Below are 23,750 nucleotides of genomic sequence, written 5' to 3'. Positions count from 1 at the left end.
CGTAGTCTAAATTAAGATAAATCTCAAACATGTGGCAGTGAGCTAAAATTGCAGCAACACTACAAATAGAGCTGATGTCATTTTTAATTTGAGTATATTTGACACATTCACTGTGAGGATGTATAAGGTGAACACTTGAATAAAAAAAGAAATACAGGAATGTAAGTTACTATACCTTCATGTGAAGAGGGTGGTAACAAGAAATAACTGAAGTCCAACAGATTTTTTAGAGTAAGTACTTTTTTTGGCAGGTATTATTTGTAGAGGCATGATACACCTTGGACATGTGATTGAGACACTGCTGGACACTGCTACGTGTGTTTTTGAGCACCATATAGCTCGAACAGTTAAGCTGGTGTCTCACGTACAGAGGCTGTAGTTTCTGTACGTGGCTGACCTGGGTTCAAGTCCCGGTGTCTCTGCCCCCTTCACTGTTCACATTCCTTCAAATAAAGGCCACTTGCTCCCAAAATTAACTTATTTATGCTTTGTAAAAATATATATATTGAAAAAATGTATATTAGCAAACAAAACCAGGGTCCAGAATGACTACCTCCATTGGTAAATAATTTGATATTTAATTAATGTATAATAATGATTTGCAATTGGAAATATAAATGTTATTATAAATTGCAATTTAATCATTTGCTTCACTTTGTGCATTCACTTTTTATTAACAGTATACGAAAATTTAAAGAATTGAGATTATGAATTCCTTAAATACACATCTGGCTCTATTTTTGTGTTTGTTTAGTGACATTTTGTTTCCTTTGATGGATAAACTTGTTTATTTTTTTATGTTTTTGTATCGGTTAATGAATTGGTTTGCCTTTTTTAAGCATAGCCCTATGTTTTTGTCCCAGTGTCTGGCACATGTCGAGGCCTTCATAGACTTCAGCGAGGATGAGCTCATTGAGGATGGAGTCCTAGAACAAGGTATGTGTGCCCTTTGACATCTGTACTGAACAACAACAGGACAGTCATCCCCTGGGCTTTAGATGAGGGTGAGGGGGTCTGTGGACTCTGTCATTCTAAGGGGAGAGGAGTACGGCTGCTTTTCCTGTTTGGATCTTCAACTGGCCCGTTTGCTGCACTGTAGGGAGAAACTACTGACACGAGAAGCTGCTCAGATGACTGTTTCCTTAGGAAGTGTGGAGAGAAGTCCAGAGGGACAGCATTCGTTTTTCCTTCAAAGACAGCCTGTCAGGAATAGTGCTGTGAGCAGCACCACACTGCCCCACCATGCTGTCAGTGCTCAGGCTTCCCATCTTTTCACTGGGGGTGTGTGTGTGTGTGTGTGTGTGCGTTTGTAAATATGTTTTAACAGGACAATTGGTCAGAATACACACCACACTAGAAGAACATTTTGTATTAACAGGACAGGAGCAGTGTCCTGCTAATTTTGACAAAATTCTAAAAGTGTAGAATGGTTTCTATTGGTCCATTAAACCTAAAAATGCAAAAAAAACAAGATGTCCGTTTAATACATATAAACCTGATTTTGTGTACAATCTGTGTATCACCACAGCGCCCCCAGAGGCAGGTTGTGTACTAGCAAGACCTCATGAATATTCACACAGTGTCTTATGGTGATTGGCTGTCTGCCGGAAGGTCCTTCTTATTACTACACTGTCCTTCTAATTCACGTGTCGCTATTTACACTGGGGATGAGTTGGCAATATGATTACTCTCTATGCTATAAAATGTAAGATTTTATAAAGGTTTGCTGGGTGCTTAAACCCAACCTTTTGTTCAACCTTGAAATTTATATGACACCTAAAAATATGCACAAATAGATGTACATTTTCATCAAATATTATTATTTTGAAACATTATGAATAATACATGTCTGTGATAAGTGCATGGATGACAAGAAATGTAACCCTGAAAAAGCAATCAAACTATTTTTGTGCTCCACTGCTGCGATTTTGTTAACAATGTCATTGAGAGAATGAAAAGTGCATATTTAAGCCCGGATCAAGTAGAAGAGGTCATTAAACTTGTGCAAAATGCTGCTGCCCGTCTTTTAACCAACACTAACAGACGTATGCATATTACTCCCGTTCTTAACTCCCTTCATTGGCTTCCTGTCCTTTATAGAATTGATTTCAAACTTTTAATGTTTGTTTTTAAAGCTCTTAACGGCCTCGCCTCATCGTATTTATCTGAGCTTTTAACTGTCTGTAACCCTGGCAGAGCTCTGAGGTCAACAAATCAACTTTTGTTGGAAGTGCCCAGGTCAAAATACAAGCACTGGGGTGACCGAGCCTTTTCCGTTGCTGCCCCCAGACTCTGGAATAAGCTCCCCCCCCCCCCAGATGTGTCTTATTTCTGACCTGGGCCTCTTTAAATCTAGGCTAAAAACATATTTATTTCAGATGGCTTTTAATACCCAATAGTATGGTGACTCTTTTATATTATCTTATTCAATTTTGCTGTATTTTATTGCGTTTACTGTTATTTTATTGTTTGTACTTATTCTTTTCTTTATTTATTATCTGCTGTAAAGCACTTTGGTACACCGAAATGGATTGTTGTAAAGGGCTGTATAAATAAATTACATTTACATTTCTTTTTCAAATTCTTAATACCTTAATCTATTTGTTTGCAAGACATCTATCTTATTAAAATGTAATAAATAAATGTTGAACATGGATTTCTTCATATACAGGACCAGTATTTAAAGGAAAGACTTCTAAACTGTGATTAAAAAATAATAAGAATTATAAATTACATTCTTAAAGCCACAATAGACCAGATCATTTGTACGTGCATCACCTTCTCGCCAATCGAGACTATCACAGTATGATGGAAAGATTGCTAAAAAACGACAGGATTTGTGTATGAAGTGAAAAAAATAGCACTTCCATTACTTCCAGCCAAGCATGTTTCTGTATAGCTCTCAAACTTCTCTGAGTTTTTATCTGCTCACTTTGTTTATTACTTGACCGAGGATGTCTTTTGTGGATTTGAACCACAAAGAGTGATTCTTTATGCAACACTTGACAAATGCATGGGGTGTCTAAAAATATGTTTTCACAACTGTATGATCTGATTGTTCTAGAACAGCTTGAAAAATTAAAAATGCTCATAAAGTTAAGACAGCTGTGGACTTGACTTGAGCAGATTAGTACATATTTATCTGCCATGTTGACCATGAGTGCAGGGCTTGTGCAGAAATGGAGGCAAATGTCGTGGATTTTATTCAGTAGGTGAACAGTAGAGTGAAGGAGCCAGTCCTCTTCACGTTAAGCGAGAGTCTATGCACAGCCAGTACAGTAGATTCCAGTAAACTCTGTCACTAACGTAGAAGTAAGAATCATTGGAAATTGAAAAGCTCCATTAAGTTATATATATATATATTAATGAGGCTGTGGAAACCAAAACCTTCAGCATTTACCAAGGAGATGCTGTTCTGCTTGCCCTCGGCCAAATAATGAACAAGACTGTTTATATATACTGACTCAGAAATGGGGCCACCATGTATAAGGCATTGATTTAAAAAATAGTGCAAATATATCACGGTTACCTGTGTTGTTGTTAGCATAAAACTATAAAGATTGATAATTTGTCATTATTCCCAGGTAATACTGCTACTCTACATACATGCAGATTGTCTAGTCTAGATTGTCTATAGGCAGGTACATCAGACAATGTTTTTCTGATGGTGTTGTGTCTGCCAATAGACAGCAGTTTCCAGAGGAAGGAAAAGTTAAAAAAGGGTTTAAGCTACCTCATTTGGGTGAAAATTAATAATAACAAATACCAATCACAAAGTGTCTCTAAATAAACATGTTTTTAAAGTATAGGTGCTGTGACATCATATAGCATGTCATCAGAAGTGATCAAAATTAGTCACTTGTAAACATTGCTGGTGGGAGATACCATGTGACTGTTGCAACCTAATAAAAACAAAATGTATAATAAACTATTTATCTTGAAACATTGAATTAAATTAAAAAACTATTACGCAAGTAAATTTGTTTTGTTCATCCTGAATAAATCAAACATTATGCTGTCATGAAAAAAAAGGAATTCTTCTTTTGTCATATCCCTCCTCTTCTATCAACGTGGTACAGTCCGTCAAGTTTTGGTGCGAACGATTACTCTTTAATTGAACACCTTTCATTCCTTTGCGCGGAGGACCAGGTAAGACCCATTTAATATATCTTACACATTTAGGTACATATTTTTATATAATTATGCAGAATGGTGTAGGTTACTTGATGTTTGGATGTACCAAAACATCTGATCTGCGACAGTTTAGCTAGTTATTGCAACTGACTGGCATGGTGGCTCACTCCAGAATTAGAATAACTGAGACATGAAGGGCCCGTCCATACGAGTACGCTGCCTCACCCAATACGCTGTCGTTTTGAAAAAAGTAAAAATACGGCGTCGTTTCCAGAAATATCTGAGTCCACACGGATTCACTGGAAACGACCCAAAATGCTGTCGTACGTTTATGCCAGGCCTATATGTGGCGCTGTGACGACGCCACACCAATACACTAAAAACGGAAACGAAGCCATGGAGCATGCAGGCATAGACATATAAAGAATCTTACACGTCTATGTATAAAGGTAATACAAGCGTGTAGTCCTCCATTGTCGTTGTTGTTATGACCATAGACATTATAAAGTTTGGAAAAATACAAGTACAACGGACTTGTTAAAGTTTTATTCTTTATGTCTATGGTTATGACGCGTATAGTGACGGCGGCTGAAGTTAATGGTTAGAGAGGCGGGGCCCATACGTCATCGTTTCGCCGTCAACACTCCGGGCTATCTGGCGTTTTAAGATTTTAACACTCTGGGACCCGTTTTCAAAATTTTCACATACAATAACATTAAATCATATTGTATATGTTGTTGCTCAATTTAACAACATCTGATCTTTGCAGGAGATGGCAGGAACAAGGCCACAGAGAGCAAAAATAAATCCCAAACATGATGCCAGTTATTATTGCTCCTTAGGTGAAGATAAGAAAGGATTTGATGTAAAATATATTAATTCATTTAAAGGTGAGTTGTAAGTTTATTTAGCATAAGTTTCCAGAGTTTATTACACAAAGATTTATTTTTAATTTTTACTTATAATTTATTTTTAAACTGCACATTAGGAGCATAGATCTTGTTCTATGATCATTATGATCAGAACATCTTTCTTATTTCAAAGGAGACAAGCAACTGCTCAAAATAGAAGCTGTTAAGTTGTTTTTTCTTGGGAAGATAATCGTATATGTAGATAGATGCTTTATTTAATAATTGTTTATGGATTAATCCACAGAAACATTTTAGAAGTGAATGAGTCATTTTTTAAACTAATCAAAGAAAGACATCAAATTAAATAAATGAACAGATTTTGAAAAAGTTAATAATCTCAATTGCTACTATTTGAAAGCTCTACATTGTTTGAAGTTTATTATTCTACTTTGTTTATTATATGTACCTCCAGGTCGGGGTGTGTTCAGCTGCCGGTGCTTTCAAAAAGGAGATTTCCTCATTGAGTACCGAGGGGAAGTCATAAGTAGAAAGGAACAAGAAAACCGATTGAAAGTTTACCATGATGCACTCAAGGTTTTTATGTTTGACTTCCAGTTCAATGGACAACAGTTATGGTATGTGACTGTTTTAAAGTGTGTTTTTTTTATATATTTAATTTATATCTTAAGACAGTGATTTAAACATTTTCTGCCTCATCATCAGTAAAAGTAGTTTCAGTTATGACATACAGTGCCAGATGAATATTTTGAGTTGGTGGAGAAATATTCTTCAGTCATGCTAACACTAAATATGATTTTCCTTACATCGTGTAATTATTCTTATTGCATACTTGATGTTTCAGTGTTGATGCTGCCAAAGAGGATGGATCATTAGGTAGACTGGTAAATGATGATGAGGCGAATCCAAACAGCAAAATGAAAGTTACAAGAGTGGATGGAAGACCCCATCTCTGTTTATTTGCACTCAAAGATATTGGTCCAGGGGAAGAAATCACTTATAATTATGGTGATTCTGACTGGCCATGGAGAAGCAAGGTATATAGAAGTGTAACAAAACTGTCAAGAATCATTCTACCAGCTTTGAACAGAATTTTGAAGGGTATATCAAGTTGTAGTACACAGTATCAATATAGTCAAAAATATAAGAAGTGATGAGCATAGTGCCTAAAAAAAAACGATTTTTGCTGAAATATTAATCAGACGACACTATTTCAACTTGTTCAGTACTATTCAAAATGTTACAAACTGTCACATGTAAATAGATTTATACTGATCTTATAATTAAATATTAACTGGTATGTGATATATGAGTGTCTAGACACAGGTCCTGTGTAATACTCAACATGTAAGGTGCAGGAATAAGGAGGGCTGAGTTTTCTACATGAGAAACAAACTCCCATTCAGTGATTGTTCTTTACATTTCAGATCTCCAAAGAGATGCCGTGTCCGGCTGAGGATGTTGGTGCATGCGGGTCCTTTTCAGGCAACACACCAGAGGTAATTTGAATCTTTGAAGGCATATTCATTGTCTAATATAAAGTAATGAGAATGATATTCAGCATTATTCAGACACACAGTTACGATGTAACCTTTATATGTAAGATGCAGGAATCTGGAGGGCTGAGTTTTGAAATTAAACATAGAAAGGAATGAAAGTAGATTTAGAAGTGCGCAGACACACAGGTCCTGTGTAATACTCAACATGTAAGGTGCAGGAATAAGGAGGACTGAGTTTTCTACATGAGAAACAAACTCCCATTCAGTGATTGTTCTTTACATTTCAGATCTCCAAAGAGATGCCGTGTCCGGCTGAGGATGTTGGTGCATGCGGGTCCTTTTCAGGCAACACACCAGAGGTAATTTGAATCTTTGAAGGCATATTCATTGTCTAATATAAAGTAATGAGAATGATATTCAGCAGTATTCAGACACACAGTTACGATGTAACCTTTATATGTAAGGTGCAGGAATCTGGAGGGCTGAGTTTTGAAATTACACATAGAAAGGAATGAAAGTAGATTTAGAAGTGCGCAGACACACAGGTCCTGTGTAATACTCAACATGTAAGGTGCAGGAATCTGGAGGGCTGAGTTTGGAAATTACACATAGAAAGGAATGAAAGTAGATTTAGAAGTGCGCAGACACACAGGTCCTGTGTAATACTCAACATGTAAGGTGCAGGAATAAGGAGGACTGAGTTTTCTACATGAGAAACAAACTCCCATTCAGTGATTGTTCTTTACATTTCAGATCTCCAAAGAGATGCCGTGTCCGGCTGAGGATGTTGGTGCATGCAGGTCCTTTTCAGGCAACACACCAGAGGTAATTTGAATCTTTGAAGGCATATTCATTGTCTAATATAAAGTAATGAGAATGATATTCAGCAGTATTCAGACACACAGTTACGATGTAACCTTTATATGTAAGGTGCAGGAATCTGGAGGGCTGAGTTTTGAAATTACACAAAGAAAGGACTGAAAGTAGATTTAGAAGTGCGCAGACACACAGGTCCTGTGTAATACTCAACATGTAAGGTGCAGGAATCTGGAGGGCTGAGTTTGGAAATTACACAAAGAAAGGAATGAAAGTAGATTTAGAAGTGCGCAGACACACAGGTCCTGTGTAATACTCAACATGTAAGGTGCAGGAATAAGGAGGACTGAGTTTTCTACATGAGAAACAAACTCCCATTCAGTGATTGTTCTTTACATTTCAGATCTCCAAAGAGATGCCGTGTCCGGCTGAGGATGTTGGTGCATGCGGGTCCTTTTCAGGCAACACACCAGAGGTAATTTGAATCTTTGAAGGCATATTCATTGTCTAATATAAAGTAATGAGAATGATATTCAGCAGTATTCAGACACACAGTTACGATGTAACCTTTATATGTAAGATGCAGGAATCTGGAGGGCTGAGTTTTGAAATTACACAAAGAAAGGAATGAAAGTAGATTTAGAAGTGCGCAGACACACAGGTCCTGTGTAATACTCAACATGTAAGGTGCAGGAATAAGGAGGACTGAGTTTTCTACATGAGAAACAAACTCCCATTCAGTGATTGTTCTTTACATTTCAGATCTCCAAAGAGATGCCGTGTCCGGCTGAGGATGTTGGTGCATGCGGGTCCTTTTCAGGCAACACACCAGAGGTAATTTGAATCTTTGAAGGCACATTCATTGTCTAATATAAAGTAATGAGAATGATATTCAGCAGTATTCAGACACACAGTTACGATGTAACCTTTATATGTAAGATGCAGGAATCTGGAGGGCTGAGTTTTGAAATTACACATAGAAAGGAATGAAAGTAGATTTAGAAGTGCGCAGACACACAGGTCCTGTGTAATACTCAACATGTAAGGTGCAGGAATAAGGAGGACTGAGTTTTCTACATGAGAAACAAACTCCCATTCAGTGATTGTTCTTTACATTTCAGATCTCCAAAGAGATGCCGTGTCCGGCTGAGGATGTTGGTGCATGCGGGTCCTTTTCAGGCAACACACCAGAGGTAATTTGAATCTTTGAAGGCATATTCATTGTCTAATATAAAGTAATGAGAATGATATTCAGCAGTATTCAGACACACAGTTACGATGTAACCTTTATATGTAAGGTGCAGGAATAAGGAGGGCTGAGTTTTCTACATGAGAAACAAACTCCCATTCAGTGATTGTTCTTTACATTTCAGATCTCCAAAGAGATGCCGTGTCCGGCTGAGGATGTTGGTGCATGCGGGTCCTTTTCAGGCAACACACCAGAGGTAATTTGAATCTTTGAAGGCACATTCATTGTCTAATATAAAGTAATGAGAATGATATTCAGCAGTATTCAGACACACAGTTACGATGTAACCTTTATATGTAAGATGCAGGAATCTGGAGGGCTGAGTTTTGAAATTACACAAAGAAAGGAATGAAAGTAGATTTAGAAGTGCGCAGACACACAGGTCCTGTGTAATACTCAACATGTAAGGTGCAGGAATCTGGAGGGCTGAGTTTGGAAATTACACAAAGAAAGGAATGAAAGTAGATTTAGAAGTGCGCAGACACACAGGTCCCGTGTAATACTCAACATGTAAGGTGCAGGAATAAGGAGGACTGAGTTTTCTACATGAGAAACAAACTCCCATTCAGTGATTGTTCTTTACATTTCAGATCTCCAAAGAGATGCCGTGTCCAGCTGAGGATGTTGGTGCATGCGGGTCCTTTTCAGGCAACACACCAGAGGTAATTTGAATCTTTGAAGGCATATTCATTGTCTAATATAAAGTAATGAGAATGATATTCAGCAGTATTCAGACACACAGTTACGATGTAACCTTTATATGTAAGATGCAGGAATCTGGAGGGCTGAGTTTTGAAATTACACATAGAAAGGAATGAAAGTAGATTTAGAAGTGCGCAGACACACAGGTCCTGTGTAATACTCAACATGTAAGGTGCAGGAATAAGGAGGACTGAGTTTTCTACATGAGAAACAAACTCCCATTCAGTGATTGTTCTTTACATTTCAGATCTCCAAAGAGATGCCGTGTCCAGCTGAGGATGTTGGTGCATGCGGGTCCTTTTCAGGCAACACACCAGAGGTAATTTGAATCTTTGAAGACTTTTTTACTTTTACTTTTTTTAAAAATATGAATTCATAAGAATTGCAATCAGTTTCGTATAGATTCACATGTGTTGTGTAATTTTGAATTTGACAAGTTAATACATTATGAAGACTATAAATCCACTTCAATATTCTAAAGCTCTGTATGTTAAGATGTACACTACCAGTTAAAAGTTTAGATCCACCTTTTCAGCTTAATGAGGATGAGAAGTTGGGTCCGAACTTTTTACTGGTAGCATAAGTCCTCAGTGAGCGCATGTTTTTTTTTCTGTTCAGTTTGTTCTGTTTAAGAAAATGCTCTGTTGAGTGTTTTTTTAATACTACACTACACAAGTGTTTGTTAGGATCAAATTCCTGTCTTACAATTACACTTTTTTTTTTGTCAACAGGACTGTGATCATGTTCTCATCCCTGACGAAATGTCAAGTTTAGAAAAATGTGTTACATGTGGAGGACCTTTTTCACCTCTGAAATGGAGTGGTGTGAGATGTAAAGGTAATTTTTGAGAATGGAGGGGGGAGTTTATCTGTATCTTTTGAACGTGATTCCACAGTAACACTTATAAAAATAAAAAAACTATTCCATGTGTAGCTGTGCTATATGTTCAAAATGAGCCATTTGCTGCTTTTTCAGTACTTACCATGTTACCTTCCTTTATAAATTCTTACTTTTCTCTGTCTAGTTTGCAATCAGTCCTGGCACAAAAAGTGTTATGTTAAACACAAGGAGGACATCACTGAATTTCTGCAAGTGGTAAGCTTTTTAGTAGAATTATTCTCCGTGAAATGCTTTCCAAGTATACAAAATATAAATGTTTTTCTAATCATTATCAGGTCTGTACAGAACAAAGTTCAAGTGAGGCGGCATCATCAGAAGAGGAGTATGTTCCTGATTCCATAGATGATTCAAACAGCTCATTGGATGACAGATCAGAACCTTTAGAAATCAGTCACAAACAAGTACAGAATTGTGAGGTCTCCACCAGCAAGTCTGCTTCCAAAAAGAAAAGACACCACCAAGAAAGTTTTGTAGAGGAAGACAGAGAGTCCATTTCTGAAGCTGCAGAATCATTACCTGAAGATATGATCAGCACAACTCAGCTTGACGTATCAAGAGTTACTGCCAAAGTAGGAAACGCTGATGCCGAAGGCATTATTGTTGATGATGGTGCTGATGCTAGAGCGGAAAACGTCTCAAACACATCATCCTTGCTCAGAAATAGAACTTACTGCTACATTTGTGGAAAGATACAGACAAAGTTTACACGTCACTTAAAAACTCATGAGAAAACACATGCAGATGTTGCTCAAGTTTTAAGTCTTCCCAAGAGGTCCAAACAACGTATGAAGATGCTTATAAAGCTTCGCAACAAGGGAAACCACAGTCATAACTCAGAGGTCTTGGTGAGTGGAGTTGGATCACTAAAACTAAGACGCACATCAAAGAAAAAGTATAATGCAAAAGACTACATTCACTGCATGTACTGCCAGGCATTATATCTCCGGCGAGATCTGTGGCGACATGTTCGAAAATGTTCTTCAAAACCAGTAGAAGCTACTTCAGAGATTGGAAGAAAAAGAGTTTTGTCTTTGGCCTCTATGAATGAGTCAGCTCTGTGTCAGCAGATATCACCAGGGGTTTGGAACATGTTAGCTGTTATGAAAGATGATGAGATAACTTCTACTGTGCGAAGTGACTTCTCCATTCTTCAGCTGGCCCAATCGTTCTTCAACAAATACGGACAGGATCCCACCAAACATGAGTACATTCGCCAGAAACTCAGAGAATCTGGAAGACTTCTACTTACGCTTCGCAAGGAATTCTCAATACATACTCTTGAGGATGCTGTGAGACCTGCTAATTTTGATGTGGTCATCAAAGCGGTCAAGAAAGTATCTGGGTATGATCAAGAAAAGCACTTCTACCGTACTCCAAGCCTTGCTCTAAAGTTAGGTCACTCACTACAGAAAGTCAGTGATATTTTACATTGCAGAGCACTCATGGCAGAAGACAGTATGCTGATAAAGTCAATCCAGAGTTTCAAAACTCTCTATGCTACAAAGTGGTCTGAACTCATCTCACACACCGCTTTAACTACGTTGAACGAGCGGAAGTTTAACAAGCCTTCCACTCTTCCTTTCACAGAAGATGTTCAACGTCTTCACAGACATCTGGAGAAGACTACAGAACAAGCATTGAAAGATTTGGAAGACCATAGTTCATCAAAATCATATAGTGAACTGTGTAAAGCCACCATGGCAAATGTAATCCTTTTTAACAGGAGAAGAGGGGGGGAAATTTCTAAGATGACGATGAATGGCTTTCTGGAGAGAGACACAAGTGCCCTGCATAAGGACGTCGCATTTGGACTGACAGAATTTGAACTTCACCTTTGTCGACACTTCAGTCGTGTTGAATTAAGGGGTAAAAGAGGCCGGAAGGTTGCAGTGTTACTTTCACCAGACATGGTGAATGCCATAACGCTCCTAATAGAAAAAAGAAAAGACTGTGGTGTTCTGGCAGAAAACCTGTTCCTTTTTGCCAGACCTCACTGTCTGACTCCCTACAGAGGACAGGACTGTTTGAGGCTTTATGCCAGTGAATGTGGGGCCGAAAACCCTGAGCTCCTCAGGTCAACACAATTACGCAAACATGTTGCAACTTTGTCTCAGATCTTGAACCTCAAGAATCACGAGTTGGACCAAGTTGCTAACTTCCTTGGCCACGATATTCGCGTTCATCGTGAATATTACAGACTTCCTGAGGCTACTACACAGCTGGCCAAAATATCCAAACTGCTGCTTGCCATGGAGAAAGGGTCTCTCAGAAACCTTCAAGGCAAAACACTTGACGAGATTGAAATTGAAGGTAATGCCATTTAAAGTTAAAAATTAGACCTGTTTCTAGCAAATGTATGGTAGCAAAATGGAACACACGTGTAGATAATTTATTAAGGCAATATCATTTATTTTATTAGACAACCTACAGTTGACCGATTCCGATGCTGAGAGTGAGGTCGATGCTGAGAGTGAGGTCGATGCTGAGAGTGAGGTCGATGCTGAGAGTGAGGTCGATGCTGAGCGTGAGGTCGATGCTGAGCGTGAGGTCGATGCTGAGAGTGAGGTCGATGCTGAGCGTGAGGTCGATGCTGAGCGTGAGGTCGATGAAGGAAATCTCACATATTCACAGACTGGTAAGACTGATTTTTTTTTATTTTTTTTTATGGTGATGATAATGTTAAACTTTATTACAGATTCTGCAGAAATTAAAAAAAAACAAAGGAATCTGTTGAGGAACCTAGCATGTATTTATTGTCACCAGATGGTTAGACTTTTAACAGTGTAACTACATGTTATGTTGTTTCCTAACCAATTTTAATTTCACTGTCAAGTCAGTAACCAAAATTTCTTACTGTTTTCTTGTATTTCAGACATATATTAAGGGGGCATTAATTTGTATCTGAAATACTAGAAAATGGTAAGGGCCCGAATGACTTATGTCCCAGATAGCAATTGAGTGCCCATGCAAACAGACTTCCACAGTTGGTTTGCGTTTTACTCGTGGACGTCTATGAAGTCACATACAAAGATGGCAAAGGGTGCCGTATGTCAATTAGATTTTTCAATGTTTCCTGGTTTATTCTGTGAAAGTCTGCTTTTGTCCAAACTTGACTGCATGTGTCAAATGAAATTCAGTCCCAAGGAATTAAAATTTCAGTGGAAAAGGTATATAACCATAAGATATATCATTATTAATATTATTAGTTAACCAAACTTTCTCTGTAATACTCATCGTTTTTATTTCCATGTATGTAATGAGTTATATTATATTTTATTACTGGTTGTGCAGGACTGTTGGCCGGGCAACCTGTCGAGGAACCTCCAGGCATGTCTGTGCCATTATCACAAGGTTAGCCCTTATCCTCACTCTACTAACATGTCACCTTCTTTGATCGCTTTTAGGCTATGAAATAATGCATTGTGGATTCAGACCTTCTTCACTTGTTTACATTTTGTTGTCATGGCAACAGTTCAGATAAATGGGAGGCATGTAAGCTAACTTTCAAGTGATGTGAATGTAGATTACAGAAGTAGTAGCTTTAACTGATGACCAGGCCATTCTTTTCAATCTAACAATTTACTCATTGAATATGTTGCAGTGCAACAATGAACATATAGGCCTGGCTGCTGCTTTTTAGTACACACAACGGCAACTACAGCGCCTTGGCTTGCACTTAAAAATAAAAGCACTTCTTATCATATCATTCACAATGACAAATCAACTTCTAAGCAAATAATGTTTGAACAATTCCAAAAAGCTGTTCCAGCCTAAGTGCTTTACAGTGAATTTATTTATTTATAAAATGTATTTATTTATTATTTCTCCATCAGTTGCTTAACCCCATAAATGCTCATCCATTGTTATTTTTGTTTAACTTTCTTTCTTTCTTTCTTTCTTTCTTTCTTTCTTTCTTTCTTTCTTTCTTTCTTTCTTTCTTTCTTTCTTTCTTTCTTTCTTTCTTTCTTTCTTTCTTTCTTTCTTTCTTTCTTTCTTTCTTTCTTTCTTTCTTTCTTTCTTTCAGCACATAGTAAACACACAGATGCTAAGGGGAAAGAACCCAACAGAAGACTAAAAAGGAAGGACAAAGAGCCCAACAGAAAAAAGAACACAAAAAAACATTCTGGTAAATGCTACCACACAAGTCACTAAACACCAAGTTACTTAAGTTAAACTGAAGAATGGTAAAAAGAAATGATCCATACCACCCAAAGGCAATATGATGACCATTCTCTTCTTTCTGCAGGATACTATGAGATGACACTTTATCTAATATATCATCTGGCTTAATTAGATAAAGTACCACATGCATACCATGTAAAACTGTACCTTGTAATAAAAATTACAAATTTTCACACTGTCAATGTTCAGATGCTAGAAAATAAATGTAATTTAGTGATCAGTAATGGGTCTAATGTTTATACTACTTTCTCTATGCCAATTTTAATCCGTTATGCATTCTCAGTTATATTTTTTCAAAATAGCAAAGCACCAAAAAACTGTCATAAGCAAAGCAATGGGAATATGTATTTTCTGATTTGGTTATTAAGTTAGATTTAGTAAACCAGGGTTCTCAACCATTGGGCCGATGATGCACCTGTAGAGAAACGTCTTTTGGTGAAGTCAGTAAGATGATACTGAGTGGGATCTCCTTCACTGGGAAACGAGACTCGGGACCAGCATGAGAAGGAGGGGAGAAGGAGAAGTGTCCTTTGGCTTTGGATGGTTCTTCACAAGCAGCTAAAGCCTGTTTGTCAAACAATCTTTAATTTACGAAAACTTATTTTCTTCAGAATTCAATCATATAATCGACGGCAGAATAAGCTGTTTGGCAGAAATTAATTTTCATCTGTGCAACCCACATGGTCATTTCTGTAGCTTGTCCCACTAATGTATGTTCTTTATGAATGCACATTTTAAAAGGGGAAGAAACAGGCATTATATCAGTACATCATTTATAGCAAAGAAACATTGTTACACAAAATGATAAACTAAACATAAATTTCTTTATTTAAAAAAATGTTTAAAGTGGAGTTGGTTTTCATTAATGATTTACTTGTCTTTTTTCTAGTATCTTTGGAAAGTGCCAGGAGAGCAAAAAAACATCTATGGTCTCCCATGGAGGTTGCCGCAGTCATGAGACATTTCGGCGGCCACATCAAAAAAGGAAAACTCGCCACTATGATTGAATGCCAGCAATGCAAGAAGGCTGAAGTTCCTGCTCTGGCTGGTCGCTCTATCCAAAACATAAGAGATTTTGTCAGGAATCGGGGCGTAACTTTGAAAAGAAAAGAAAATCCTGCATAGCATATGGGGATGTGATGAATTGTCCATCAGTGATATCATCAGGACACATGGGATTTTAAGGTTGAGACCAGAAGTAATCTCTGTGTACTGATGATATCACTGATGGACAATTTAAATATTTAATCTTGTTGAGGCAGGAGGAGGGCTGTTCCAGTTATAATGGCTGTTCAGAATATGTAAACATGCTGACATTTCATCTTGTTCACCCAATTTGTTTGTTTAATATATCTTTTTTTTTAACAGTAGACATGCACAATTTCATTTTGCCATTCATAAATTTTCCTTTCTGTTCACAAATTTAGTGAAGGTGCTGTAAAATCCAGTCTACTTCTTTCTGTTTAGTTGTATTCCATTTATCCATGTTTGGCCTTTTTAATACACAGAAATTTCACATTTGTGTATGTGTATGGCTATGGTCCTGATAAATAAAGTTGGCCCTGGCAATTGCTGTTTGTGTCATGGGCGGAGCTAAGTACCTCATTATCGTTGTCCTTCTAATACAGCATTGCGTCAGGTTCTTGTATCTTGACTTCTGATGTGTTTATCTAAATTTTTAAGTGAGATTTGTGGTGTATAGCTCAGACAGGATTTTTGAAGATTTACTACATCTTTCTAGTATAAGTGGAAAGAGGTGTCCGTTTATTGTTGCAAAAAACTGGTTTGAAAAAATTGTCCCTCTAATTCCGCAATACCAGTATGCGTGTGTGTGTGTGTGTGTGTGTGTGTGTGTGTGTGTGTGTGTGTGTGTGTGTGTGTGTGTGTGTGTGTGTGTGTGTGTGTGTGTGTGTGTGTGTGTGTGTGTGTGTGTGTGTGTGTGTGTGTGTGTGTGTGTGTGTGTGTGTGTGTGTGTGTGTGTGTGTAAAAATAAATGAGGAATTTCCCCCTTAAGTCTGTCGCCTGCTGTCAGCACTCTCCAGGAGCCTCAAATGTTGTGAATTTTCAACATGGTAAAGGCTGCAGATGATTGTTTTGTTGGCGCAGAGCAGCAAATAACAACAAATTTGCTATAACAAATATAACAGCTAGTTATCTTTTACATTTTCTTAATTTTCACTACCAGAATTAGTTATTGAGTTAGTCCCAATTCTTAATAATTAAAAAGTCTTGTGCTGTCTTCAGTGTCTTACAGTGTCTGTCACCCTCTACAGTGGACAGTTCAGTGTCCGATCTCCAAGCAGAGATTGAGCAGCACCTGCAGGATGAGAGGAGAGGCGAGCGGCTTCGCAGCGGAGTCCAGGTGGTCATCGCGGGAGCCACAAATGCAGGGAAAAGTAGCCTCCTCAACAAACTCTGTAAGAGCAAAGAAAACCAGCCCACATGCAATCCCACACACTCACACAGCAAAGAAATTAAGATTACAATATGATATCAGAGCACCTTTCACCATGGTTTGGTAGCACAATTGAAGCAACATCTGTCATACCGAAGCAGCATGGACTCAGAATATTGAAAAATATGTGTGATTCATTAAAAAGCCAATACTTTGCTACCCGGCAATAGTTGAAATAACACACTGTGAATGTAAACGCTGCCATTGCGAGTTAAAGTGCTAATTCTGGGGAAAAAAAGTCTGCTTTTGCATATTTATCAGAAGTTACTGATCACGAGGCTGTTGTGCAGCGATCAATCTCTGCCGATTTAGACTGGGAGATGGCTGACATTTAATGCTCTTTTGTCGTATAATGAAATACAACAATGAGGTAATGTCAAAAGACTAATGAGATACAAGACTGCTAAATATTTATGTTTAAGTTTTGTATGTATTCTGTCCTTTAGCCTCAGTAAATCTATCTCCTCAGCAGCTGCACTAACACGTCTGCACTGCAGTTTACTCGAGTTCATTTTGGGTTATGATAATTTGCATCTAATTAACCAGCCTGTCACCATTTAAATCACATCATTATGTCCTCCTTATCATTTGACGATTTGGTAGATTTAATGGAAGCTATGTGTTGCATGATGATCAGCTGTGACCACTATGCAACCACTGCCATAACTGCAGCCTCCAAAGTGTCCAAGAGGAGCTGAGAACTTCACGTAAAAAGGAAAGAAGGTTGAGGTCACTTATCTGATCTCATCTTTGTGTTTTTCTGGTTGTGTATGTGCTACAAATGACAGCAGAGTCTGCAATGGAGAGTATAGCAACAAACGGTTCATGAGGAGATGTTGATGAATATGAGTAAATGCACAATGTTTGCCACTTTTCTAAATCACCTCTACTTGTATTTGTGATTGTGTATGCTCAAGTGGTGCCAGCCTATTGAGCCTAATATTAGAATCAGTTTACATAAACCCTCTGGACTAGAAGTTTGGCAAGTGGTCGTGAGAGCTTCCTATCAGGATAACAAGCTTAGATGTTAGTTATCAGATAAAATTCTGTTATTCTTGCTTAGCTGGCAGGAGACATGAGGACACATTGGACAGAATGGTACAGAACAACTGGGTGAGGTTTTATTCCATGTTATTTGCTTATCACAGTCTTTTTCTCATACTCATATTATTATCTTTACATGTTCTTACACAGCGAGCTGCATGTTGTACAACAGAAGTGAGTTTATAATGATTGTTGTTTCTTGGCAAAAGTCAGCCTGAGCATTCTTAACAATCAGCGATTCACCTCCTCTATGGGATCACAGCAAGTGTTTTAGTCTTTGCTCCCCATCAGTGAACCATGGGCACAATTTTTAGTAGGTATGCATATCAGGTACATTAAACAAGACCTATCCTCTATCCATCAAAATTCCCCCTTATCAAAGTCACTCAGATCCTCACGCCTGCCAAATTTTTCTTACAGATTGACCTCATGAGCAGAGTGTTCCCTTTCTTCCCGATACGTCCAAAGTTTTTTACTTTATCCTTCAGTGGTTTTAATGTTGTGGCGGTCTTGTTGTGGCAGATGCAATTTAGAATGCCAATTGTGTGTTACTTTGTGGTGAGCAGATGTATAGTTTACTCTTCATTAAACTGTTGAAGTTATTCTAATTATATATGTATAAATAATATATATAATAATATATATAATATAATATATAATATATATATTTTGAAGTTTTGAATAGAGAGCTGGGTCTTTTTTTTTTTTATAATTATAGGATTTTAAAATACCACCATCTTAATCCTTTCGAAATCCAGGCCAGAGACCTGCAGCTATTGTGTCTCCCATTGCTGGAACCACCAGAGATGTAGTAGAGACGGCACTGGACATTGGTGGCTTCCCAGTGCTGCTGAGTGACACAGCTGGCCTCAGAGACAGCCAAGACCTGGTGGAGCAGGAGGGAGTCCGACGGGCTCGGGAAAGGTAGGGGAGGACGTTGTTTAAAGAATGTCTTTCAAGTTGAAGATTTTCCTCTTAAATGAATAAAAAACACCAACATCCTGAATGTTTTTGAGCTGGTTTAACTTTAGAAAACGGGTTCACGGTACACAGCAATGGTTTCCGTGGGGTACTGCTCCACCGTTCACACGTGTGTAATTTAGAAGAACAAATTAGTCTGAAAACAAAGAAAGGAAGAAATAATTCACTTCTGTAATGTCTGAGTTACTGCCAGAGTTTATATTATTACTGAGACGCAGTTATAAATACATAGGACAAACGCACTCAGGAGGTTGCATAATAAAGAGCCACCTTTCCATGCTGGAGAGTTTTTACAATTAAGAGATTTTTCATGTGTGGCTGACATATGTTGCCACTCACTGACAGCTGCATCCATTGTTTACACCAGGGAAGAACAACTATAGCTGCAGCATTCGTCATCACTGCTTTATGATATACAAACACAGAGACAGAAGAATGATACACTCTGGCATGTGCACATTATTGAAAAAAACATTTAGAAACGTGAACTCTGATGCGTTTTGTCACATGATGACTTTGGTGTTTGAGTGCTGAGGGAACATTTATTGAATTATAGATAAAAAGAAATAATAAAGCTTTATAAGTTGTGTTTTGTTTTATTCTCTCATTTTCTCTCATTTAACCAATAAAATATGTTAACCTCAGCTAATACTCTTAATGAAGTATGACCATTTTCTTGCCAAAAAATATAACGATTGTTATATTGTCAATTGTTTCCCAAAGTGCTTGTGTTCTTGGTGGGAGGAAAAAATCAGCCACAGCAGTTAACATTATACCTCGACAGTGAAAGCAAGATAAATAAAGAAGATGTATTATATTTCTCTGTGAGAAAGCTTAAAAGTTTAAATGTATGTTATATGTAGGACTGACTACAGACATCTTCGGTGCTAATAGTCTCAGATTCCTTTGCCATTTGTTTGGGTTATTTGGGCGACTTTTTGGCTTTATAGGAAGGGTGGGCGCTTTGTGTCCTATAGGAAGCTTTGTGTGCTGGGAGCGGGACAGAAGCTGGTGACCCGGGTCACTTCAGGAAGGACGTGTTAAGTACAAGCATCCGCTGCTACTCCTGCTGCTACTAACAATTTGACGCATGCAAGACAGCGGTATTTCAAATTAATTCCATTTAGAGTAATAGATTAAAATGATCACTGCCGGTGTTATTTTAGATTTGCCATATGGTTCTTATGTGAAAGAAATGAAACTGAAAACCAAGTTGCTGCTCTGAGAAATCTTGCTGGTGTGCTGTATATAGTTGGCGACATTTCTTGGAAGTGTAAATTAAGTAAGATAGTATTTCTCAGCACAGAAATAGGCTGTGAAGCATGAAATTTACCCAAATTCACATAAAATTTAGATAGATTATGTAAAATTGTTGTGACAGTCACCTGATGGTTAAAGTTGAGGGTGTTCTCGTTCCTCCAGGGTGCAGCAGGCTGATCTGACTTTGGTGGTTGTGGACTCTGCTCAGCTCCCCTCTGAGGTGCAGCCAGCTGCAGCCTTCCTTCAGCAGCACCTGAGGAGTGTGCTGCCCTCCCCGGAGCAGCCTGAGACAGGTATTATATCGTGGCTTTAGTAAACTGCGTTTTATTTACAAAGGCACTACAAGCACAGCGAAGTAAACATTTAACTTTTATGGGTCTCTAATTCAGCACCTTGGTAAAGGTACAGTAAACTAAAAGTTTCCTGCAAGGTTTTGGTGTTAATTCCCTTTTTTCTCCAAAATCTATTGTGCAAAAAGCTCATTTTACTTCTCATCTGGCTTCAGAACATTGTCCCATAATTGTGGAGCATGCAGGTGGTCGTTTGCAAACTTGAGGTGTGCTGCAGTATTTTTCTTTTTTATGGAGGGTAGATGTTTGCTGTGTAGTGTCTTTCAAGTAATACCAATTTCATTTAGTATATTTCTCCTTGTGGACGCATAAAGAAGGATTGAAGCTAGTTGTAGAGATTATTCCGGTGTTACAGGTGAAAAACATTTCAAATTGAAAATTTCCTTTTTCGATTGAATGTTGCGTTCTCTATTGGATCTTTGGGTATCTTATGGAGAGAAGCAATAGTCCCGGATTTTGTAGAAAACATGTCTTTGTATGGATTGATGCAGGTGGAACATCCAGGTATTTGGAAGTGGCTTTACAGACTTTTCCAGCTCTAATAATGTTTGTATGAGTGTTTATTCTAAGTTCCTGTGGGAGTTGTTGTAACGTGGCTCTTCCCAACCATTCGAGCGTGAAAGGAGCAGATAGTATCAAGACTTTGTGTGACTTTATTTACAATATACAACACCACTTACTCATTCCAATGTAGAGTGTGAGTGGCTGCTCACAGTGTTCAAACAATTAAATGTAGTAATGCCAAATGGTTCACAAACTTGAGTCCTTACATGTCTCACTATGCAGCTACTTTTAAAGTGGAATGGAGAATGCACCATTTTGGTCGGTCACTTGTTTTAAGTTTCAGTTGTGGTGTCAGCATAGTCAAGGTCAACGATTGAAGTTTGGGAATCATCAAGATGAATTGAGCACAAGTCGCCTTGTCTGATTGTTTATTTATCACAATATTTCCTGCAGACAGGTGTCTCCTGGTGCTAAATAAGACTGATCTGCTGCCTGAGACTCAAAGAAAGAAGCTGGACAGGGAGCTGAGAGGGGTTTGGGCACTTCCTCCAGTGTCTCTGATCTCGTGTCAGACTAACGAAGGACTGAAGGACTTCCTCACAGCGTTGCACGGTTGTGTCAAGACTTTGTACGTTTCTATGATTTATGATTGTCTGTTGTACCAGAACCAAAACTGTTTGTCTATTTACTGTAAATAAAGTATGAGAAAGTTAAGTTACACTCATATACGAATGATTTTTTTTATGTGGATGCAGCACTTGCATGTACTGTAGGGGCTATGTAAAAAGGAAAAAATTTGCTGATGGATTTATTAGAATGTGATGTTTTTATCCCGATGTTTGCTTTTCTTGGTCTGGTTTTCATCCACTGAAGCACAAACTTTTATGGGATTTTTATTGCGTTGGTTCATTCTGTACTCTAAACATCCTCTCTAGGTGTGGTGATCCTCTCTCTGGTGCCCCCACCTTGACCCAGACTCGCCACAGGGCCCACCTTCAGCAGTGTGTGGCAGCCCTTGCACAGTATCAGCGATACCGGAACTCTGACCTCGCTCTGGCAGCTGAGGGTGTCCGGTTGGCTCTCACCAGCCTGGGAAGAATCACTGGACGGGTCGGGGCAGAGGAGATCCTGGATATCATCTTCAAAGACTTTTGTATTGGAAAATAGAGAAGTGAGAGTGAAAAAAGTAGAGATTGTCATGGACCGCTCAGAGAGAACAATCTCACAGTCCGACAGTATCAGTGAAGACACTGGAACAAAAAAGGACAAAGCCTCGGCTCTGTGCCAGCCTTAGAGACACAGTGAGGGCACAGATACTGAAGTCTGTGTTCTTGGCTGCAAAAATATCTTCTCTCCCAAGACAGAAATGTTTGTTTTCCATTGGTCCTTTTTGTCTGATTGAAATAGTTTAGCGTGATGTCAGTGTCTCAGAGGCCCAGTATACTGAACAAGTGTTTGCCAAGTGTTGAGTCATAATTTGAAATAGATTTCCAAAGCCTTTGATGGTGAATATTGGTCTCTGGGGTCGCAACAAAACAGCCAAGAACTTCCAACGTCAAAGACTGATGGTTTGGATGTTTACTTGTACCTGGAAAATGAACTGTCTGTTTCATTGTCTGTTAGTGGTGGTGATAGAAGAAGCTGGGTTCATACAATATGCCATCATTCAAAATTTGTCAGTTATTTTTTTGCAAAACATAACTGTCACATAACTGTATTGATGCTGTTCGATATCTGCAACATGGAATACGTGGGATTATCTTACCTGAAGTAAATAAGTACAAATGTTTGGTGGAAATCTATGTTATTGTGAACAATTGAATTATTAGAAAATGTACTGGTCTCCAAAACCATTCAAATTTAAGATGAATATTTCTTTCAAGATGGGTTTTTGAAGATTTTAGAGGGAAAACGGTAAAAAGCACCATGAAAATGTCGGGGCACCCCAAGAAATTTCAGCTCTCAGATAACTTTTATCAAGATCTCAAACCATAAAGTCCCTGTTAGGAAAACAAATCAGGTGATTTAGATTTAAAAACCTTAATAAAAAATAGCTGATCCTCAACAAACAGGACAGACTATAACAGGATTACAAAAACAACCTCAGTTGGCCACTTCCTCAGCTTGAAAAGCAATCAAGAAATGGCAGTGAGTAGGAACAGTCTGGGTCAAATAAAGGTAAAAGAAAACATTCACTGCTTCTGCAGTCTTTTAGGAAGGTTATCACAATCACTGGCAGAAGTTTTTAAAGTAGTACGTAAATAAGAATGATGTATTTTCGACTGATTCCAGTGGACTGATTGATTTGGTGCAGAATCTGACAACCTCTTCAACCATTAAGAACAGGGGTGGGTCAGTCATGTTTCAGCCTGTTGCAAAAGGAAGGAAGGCAGAGGAAAAAATGAATTTGATTCAATATCAGCAAATCCTTGAAGTAAGCATTACACTGTCTGTAAAGTTACTGAAGAAACAAAGAGGATTGCTTCTGCAGCAGACTGCAAGAGACTAACTCAAAAGGCACAAGCTGAAAGTTGCTCTGTGACCCCCACAGTTCTCTGATTTAAAAGTCACTGAGAACACATCAGCATGTCAGTGCATACAAGACAACCCAAGAATCTCAAAGAAGAAGAATGGATGAAAAACCCTAAAAGGAAAGGTGACTAACAAAAAGAAAAAAGACTGCTGACTGTTAGAAACAAGAAATAAAGAAATAAAGTTTATGAGCTCTGATTCTAAAGATTCTAAATATGCTATACTGACCATGAAGGGAAGGCAAACGTTAGGACTTTTTTTGTTCTTTTTAAA

At 38.2% G+C, this 23,750-nt stretch overlaps 1 protein-coding gene across 1 annotated transcript in view; it reads left to right on the top strand.

Annotated features, from left to right (window-relative positions):
* gtpbp3 (GTP binding protein 3, mitochondrial) overlaps positions 1-22,780 on the top strand; it is a 29,268-nt gene extending 6,488 nt beyond the window's left edge. The window contains exons 6-11 of the mRNA XM_072389183.1: positions 864-936; positions 16,625-16,768; positions 18,609-18,774; positions 20,254-20,384; positions 21,399-21,573; positions 21,881-22,780. Coding sequence (XP_072245284.1) covers positions 864-936; positions 16,625-16,768; positions 18,609-18,774; positions 20,254-20,384; positions 21,399-21,573; positions 21,881-22,112 — 921 coding nt within the window. The 3' untranslated portion in view covers positions 22,113-22,780. The remainder of the gene's footprint in view (positions 1-863; positions 937-16,624; positions 16,769-18,608; positions 18,775-20,253; positions 20,385-21,398; positions 21,574-21,880) is intronic.
* Positions 22,781-23,750: the final 970 nt, after the last annotated feature.

This window comes from Leuresthes tenuis, unplaced genomic scaffold (assembly GCF_036924035.1).
Source record: "Leuresthes tenuis unplaced genomic scaffold, fLeuTen1.0.hap1 SCAF_7, whole genome shotgun sequence".
NCBI lineage: Eukaryota > Metazoa > Chordata > Actinopteri > Atheriniformes > Atherinopsidae > Leuresthes > Leuresthes tenuis.
The sequence above is the reverse complement of the archived record's forward strand: the minus strand, read 5'-3'. Positions and strand labels throughout refer to the sequence as shown.